The sequence below is a fragment of the Cloeon dipterum genome, chromosome X (genome assembly GCF_949628265.1).
Source record: "Cloeon dipterum chromosome X, ieCloDipt1.1, whole genome shotgun sequence".
In the NCBI taxonomy this organism is placed as follows: domain Eukaryota; kingdom Metazoa; phylum Arthropoda; class Insecta; order Ephemeroptera; family Baetidae; genus Cloeon; species Cloeon dipterum.
In genome coordinates, this window is record NC_088790.1 from 28,490,349 (window position 1) to 28,496,859 (window position 6,511).

The 6,511-nt window shown below is 36.4% G+C and overlaps 1 protein-coding gene across 1 annotated transcript; it reads left to right on the forward strand.

Moving 5' to 3' along the window:
- Positions 1–583: 583 nt before the first annotated feature.
- LOC135946446 (plexin domain-containing protein 2-like) lies at positions 584–4,092 on the forward strand. The gene is made up of 5 exons (XM_065494659.1): positions 584–679; positions 1,688–1,854; positions 1,903–2,074; positions 2,534–3,049; positions 3,749–4,092. The coding sequence occupies exons 2-5, from the start codon at positions 1,741–1,743 to the stop codon at positions 3,979–3,981; spliced, it is 1,035 nt and encodes a 344-aa protein (XP_065350731.1). The 5' UTR covers positions 584–679; positions 1,688–1,740; the 3' UTR covers positions 3,982–4,092.
- The last annotated feature ends 2,419 nt before the right edge of the window (positions 4,093–6,511 follow it).

Here is a 6,511-nt window from a genome sequence, read left to right on the forward strand (position 1 = left end):
TGTATGAAAAAAGAGCATAAAATAACTAAATAATTTTTATCACTTTTTATTGTGCCTCAGTTTATTTATAGAGCTTTTTAAGACTTATTTCGAATCTCAGAATCTTACGCAAAAGTACTTATAAGATACATAAAATATCACAATTTGTCGAACAAATGGCATTTTATGTCCACATTCATCAATAAGATTGAACGTACAGGGCATACAATATTATTTATTTGTTAAAAATTTATTTTTAAATTTCAATGAGAGTTCTGTGAATTCTGTAGCAATGTAAATTATTTGACACTTTTTTCCTCACACGTCACAAAATTGCTGACGTTTGAGACGGTAAAATTGGAGGTGTCGAATAAAATAAAAATACTTTTGTAATCATGACAATAAAGGCGCAGAGGGGTGGACAGTGACAGTGATGGATATGCCGAGATTATTGAGGGTAGCGCATGATTCGAATTCCCTGCTTATAGAAGCACCAACCACGAAAGATGAATGGAATTTGCTGAGGGGATAGTGTCAAAGCGATGGATTGGAAGAAACTCCTCATTTTGCGTCCGAACGCCAAAGAGATCGAGAGCTTAAATAATGGGGGAAGCGCGATGTTACGACCGATTTATTTTTATTTTAATAGCTACCACCGCTTTCCTCGTTTCCGGAATTGCGTCCACGGACACAGATGAAGGTAAGAATATTTAATTAACAGAGTTAAAAATCTGATAATTATATTGACTATGATTTTAACACCAAGCATTGTCTATTTTTGTAAATAAATTCTATGGCGAGGTCGTTGAGCCTTTTCATTCACCGAGTTTAATTACTAATTTTGCGGCCAACAGGTTCATTAATTCATCTCGTAGATTTTAACGCGTTTTTCGATAGCCGCAAAAGGGTTTGCTGCAGGTGCAGGCAGCGCAGCTGCTCGACTGGCCTTTATACTCTTGCGCCGAGGATTGTGTAGCATTCTCGGCCAATCAACAATGCCAGCGATTAAATTACCAGTCCGACCATTCACTCGAGATTTTAATGGGAATGGCAAAGGGGAACTAGAACCTGGTATCATCCTGTGTGGAATGATGAATATATTGCTGATGAGACCTGGAATTTCGAATCAAACCCGCGCTAGATTAATTTTATCGTTATGCTCTAAATGTAAGCACAGATTTTTAGAATTATTGAAATATGGCGCGGTAGAACTAAATTAACAACATTATTATTTCCTTTTATAATTTTTTTCTCCTACAAAAATTAAAAAATGTTAATTCTGGCCCATAATAAATTCAGCAGTAAGAAAGATTTAGCAGAAAATTGCTAGAAGCACTGTTGAAATTCACACACTATTCAAATTTCAAGCCACGGTTAACATAATAATGGAATCTGGCCTTAAAACAGTCTCGGTAAGATATGCAATAAATCGGAAAATATTTTGATATTTCTAGTCGAAATTCTGAGCATATCTGGAGTGTTTCCGGAATTTTTCGAATAGATTGCCAACGCACGTTTAGTATTTAAGACGAGGCTCTTTTATTGTATGTGTTTATTTATCATTATTATTAAATTAGGCTTGCTATTAGAAAACTCTATACACTTGCGGTGACTTGATAATTCCGACGATTCAATTCATTTTATTTCTCCGTAACAAGTTTTACATTTAAACAAAACTCAGGTCTTAAAGGAAATGATTTCTCAACAGGAAACGAGGAGCAAAGAGGTGCCTCCTGGCATGAAATCAGCAAAGACCACTCGATGCAAATCCTGTATATAAACAGTGCCGGCTTCGTTGCCAATTTATTTTGGAAAAATATGGCGGGTGAAGAACATGCGGCAATGTTGACCGACGACCAATTCGCTAATGGAACGGTATCAAAAAGGTTTTTTTTTAAATATCATTAAAAATTTGAGTTTTAGGTGTTGATTGATCTGCCCTTTGAATTTCTACTCTTTGACCTCAATGTCACCCGCGTAGCAGTGACGAAAGAAGGGACAATTCAATCAGAAGATCCTACCGACAAATGGGTCATCGCTCCCTTAGAGGCCAGTTTCGGAATGACCCGCAGCAATATTTCCTACCTCTTTGACGGTGAGCGTTAAAATTAAATTTAATTCACGGAGTACAGATTTCGCTCATATACAATTTCAACTTGTAATAAAGATCGTCTAAATCGTTTGAAATTGGCTCAGAAATTGTCTAAACTCAGCGGGGTCCAAATTGGTTCGCACTGCGCAGATGCAAGATGGCGTCTGAATGTGAGAAACAAAAAGCTCTCTTTGGATTGCCGTGCGAGTGTCACGAGTTTGTTTTTTCGATCCAAAAGATACAATTAGTACAAGTGCAAATTATACGTCACAATATTGACCAAAACTTGGTTTTCTCCTGGACTTTTTTCGCGCCACACTCGACCGGACGCCATATCTGCACGTCGCATCAATCTAGTTCCCGCTGTCTAACAATTTTGCTCCAAAAAATTGGTTTAAAATCAAAGCTCTATATTAATGAAATATTGGCAGAGGTTGTAAATAAAAGCAATATCTTTTTCAGAAAATAGCTTGTACGTCCAGTGGAACAACTTTCGATTCAACCACGACAAATTTGGAGACCAAGAGTTCAGCTTTCAAGTCAGACTAGGCGTCAGAGGAGAAATCGATTTCGTTTACAGGAGAGTGCCCTACAACTTGACTCATTTGCGGGACAAATGTGACAACTGCCTCGGAGACAAATTTGGAGTCATGTTTCCTCGTCACGAATTATTTAAAGTTGCCCCCTATAAGGAAACTTACGAGCTTGGGTTTCCTATGGATTTCAAAAAATACGAAGTCAAGAAAGGGATTGTAATGAGATTTTTCACGGCTGACTGGTGCATGGGGCAAACGAACTGCTATGACTGCACCGAAACTGAATTTGAGCTCAGCCAGATTGAGACTGCCCGATGCTCGTGGTGCCCAGCAATCCAAAAGTGTTCCAGCACGAGGGACAGCTTGCGGAACGTGTGGATGGAGAACAAATGCGATGTGTACCACGTGAATGAGTCGGAATCCTGCAAAAACACCGACAAAGGTATCAAAAAATTATTCATTTTGTTTCTAGGTTCTTTGATTAATTTTACTGTGGAAACAGTCAAAGTCTCAAAATATCAACCGGTTTCTCATTGATTTTTATTCCTCTTGTTGCGTGCGAGTTATGAGGCCAATTTCTGCACGACATAAATTTGGATTTTTAATGAGGACGCTCCAAACTTTGCTGTTCATTTTAGTTTGTTCCAATTCATTGGAAATATTTAACGGCCCGGTAAAACCAGCGGGGGTCAGATGTGCGATAAAATTGGTTCGCACTGCGCAGATCCAAGATGGCGTCTGAATGTGGGAAACAAAAAGCTCTCTTTGGATGGCCGTGCGAGTGTCAAGAGTTTGTTTTACGATCCAAAAGACACAATTAGTGCAAGTAATGCAAATTATGCATCACAATAATGACCAAAAATTGGTTCTTTTTGCGAATTTTCACGTGACAGTTTTTTCGCGTCAAACTCCACCGGATGCCATATCTGCGCGTCGCACAAATCTGGCCCCCACTGAGTAAAACCACATTTTTGCATGCACCAATCAAGTCCTGCGGGTCAAAATAGAAATAGGATGAAAAAATTGTCAGTACAGACGATCCACTTGAATATTTGGCTGCTTTTAAGATCTCTTTAAAAATTGATAGCTTCAAGAAAATTACTATAGAAAACTAATTTTTTTTCTCTCTCTTTAATTTCAGATATTCTCTCGTTCGATTTTTACCCGGCTGTTGGCGCACATCTGGGTATTGCAGTAATAGTCTTCGTAGTCCTTGTATTGTTCAAAGATAAAATTGTCTCAGTGTGTTATACAAAACCGTCGAAATTGCTTCGAAATTGCATCCATTCCAAGAATCAGCCAAATCTGAACAATGGCCGGGAAGACGGGCACGGAATCACCAACCCGATGAGACCCACAGAGACCGTTGTGTAAATATATTGAAGTTGGCCTGCTGGGCAGGGCAAAAGAAGCAGGAAATCAATGTAAATTGAAAAGCCCTTTTTCCAGGGCTTGTAAAAATTCAAGTAAATTTTAAAGTAATTTATATCTGGAAAAATTTTCTGTGTTTATATTACAATTACCTTGACTACCATGAAAACTTCAATTAAACTCGTTGAAGTTCATAAATTTCATTTTAAAGCAAGATTTATTCCGTAATCAATCTATTCAAGCCTGGTCTCATTATTTTATTTCGTTAAGATTTTGTATTTCCTTTGTTAAATCTCATTAACGAAATAAAATAATGAGACCAGGCTTGAATATATATATATATAATAGACCCATCTATTTACTTGTTATCTTCGTACATCTAAATGTTGTAATCTACATCTGTATATTGTTCAAAAAACAATTTGTTGAAGCATGTTATACAATTCCGTTGAAATGGCTTCGAGAACGCATCCCACCCACGAATCAGTTAATTCAGCCGGAAGGCAATAATCGAGCGAGAGATCAGATCAATGAGCAGGAAGACGGGGACATTAACACCTCCCAAAATGAAGAGACCATAGTGTAAATATTGAAGTTGGCCTGCTGGGCAGGGCAAGCAGGAAATTACTGTAAATATACGAGCCATAAGATTCAAGTAAAATGTTTAACATGATTAATGTTTGTTTTTATTAAATTTACCTTGACTGCCGTGAAAATTTCAATTCTACTCGTTGAATTGCGTAGATTTTCATTTTTAAGTCAAGATTTATTCTGTCATCAATCTTCTGTTTGGCTGAAAATAGTGACTTTTAATTCTATCACAGATTTAAGACACATAAATAAATATTATCAGTTAATTTCTCCAATTTTATGTTATGCAACTTGTGCAGCACCCTTGCCAAGCGGCACAGCACCATTCCCATTTTATAACGATCACTTGAGGAGCCTACGCAGGTGTTCTAATTTTTTAAACACTGATCTCATTTCGTTAAGATGTCAACCCTCATTAATTCAGTATGTTTTTTTATTGAACCTCGACTCAGCACCTCCCGTGGGCAGAGAAAATATAAAAAAGACTTTCATTTTGTGACGCGAAGGGCAAACACCCTAAATCAAAAGGTTAAATGGAAAATGCTTACAATTTAAAAAAGATTTTTAAATTTATTGAAAACATTCGTACTTTCTGAAACTTACTATACCAAATGGAAAATTAAACACTTTCTCTTGAATGACAATTAAAATACACACATAAAAGCGGAAAAATGGCAGGAGTTGAATAAAAAAATGACCGACTAATAATTTTTCTACTTATCCAACAAAAATCATGAATATAAAACACTTACTTCTTATTCTTGAATAATGAAAAAGGCTCAGAGGAAAAGACGAGAAGAGTAATTTAAGTGTTTCGCATGTTTCGAATTCCTCAGGAAAGATGATTGGAATTTTCTGAGGGGTGAAGGAAATTTTAAAAGATGCACCGATTAATGAAAAATTATACACGAAGCGAGTTTATCTTGTCGTACGAGTGGGAGTAAGCAACCAACCGAGAGCGGTTTGAACTGATTGTGAGACAATCAAATCCTCTGGCAACAAAACCTCATTTTACTACTGGACGCCGAAGAGAACGAAAGCTAAGAGAATGGGGAAAGCGCGATTTTTCTGCCTACTGCTTTCTGTTTTAATACCTGCCGCCAATTTCCTCCTTTCCGGAGTTGCGTTAACGGAGACAGATGATGGTAAGAATTTTTATTTAGCACAGATAGAAATCTGATAATTATATATTATTATGATCTGGATTCAAACGTGGCCTTTAGCAACATAAGCATTGTCTAATTTTAAAGATATTTTAAAAGTCATATTTTGGTTGTATGGCAAGGTAAAATAATCAATTATTAATATTGCTCTAGAATTTATTGCATTTATGGCCTGCAATGTAAAACTATGTTCCGATTATTCATTCGCGGACACATTCCTGTGTGGAATGACAAGACAAATATGGAATATTCTGTTCGAATTCTCTACCGTAATCAAAATGCGGGCAACTGACAAAATCAAATATGTAAACAATTACGGCACCGTTGTCGATTTATTATTATTTGACAGTGAAAATTTGGGTTATGTTGAGCAAAACGCAATTTTACCTCGTACAGGTTGAAATTCATCTTTCTCTGGAATATATTGCGTTTTTGGCCTGCATTCTAAAATTACCAATTCTTCTCAAAATTCTTATCATATCTAGAGGGTTTTAGAAATTCCTAATCTTCATTTTATTTCTTCTTAACTGAAATTCATTATAATAAATTAAATTAATCTATGGTATTATTATTTCATATATGTTTTGATTTCTCAACAGGAATCAAGAACCAAGAAAGCTACTACCTGAGTGACGACAAATTCTTTGATGGAAAGGTGTGTAAAAATTAGTATAAATAACTCAAAATCTTTACTAAAAATTTGATTTTCAGGCGTTGATTGACCTGCCTTTTGGAATTCAACTCTTTGACCTCAATGTCACCCGCGTAGCAGTGACGAA

What these genes read in the sequence shown, in the direction of transcription:
- LOC135946446 (XM_065494659.1), top strand. Translation starts at nt 1,741, where the DNA reads ATGCAAATCCTGTATATAAACAGTGCCGGCTTCGTTGCCAATTTATTT. An exon ending in ACCAATTCGCTAATGGAACG is followed by an intron (nt 1,855 to 1,902) that starts GTATCAAAAAGG and finishes TTTGAGTTTTAG; the next exon opens with GTGTTGATTGATCTGCCCTT. An exon ending in CTGCAAAAACACCGACAAAG is followed by an intron (nt 3,050 to 3,748) that starts GTATCAAAAAAT and finishes CTTTAATTTCAG; the next exon opens with ATATTCTCTCGTTCGATTTT.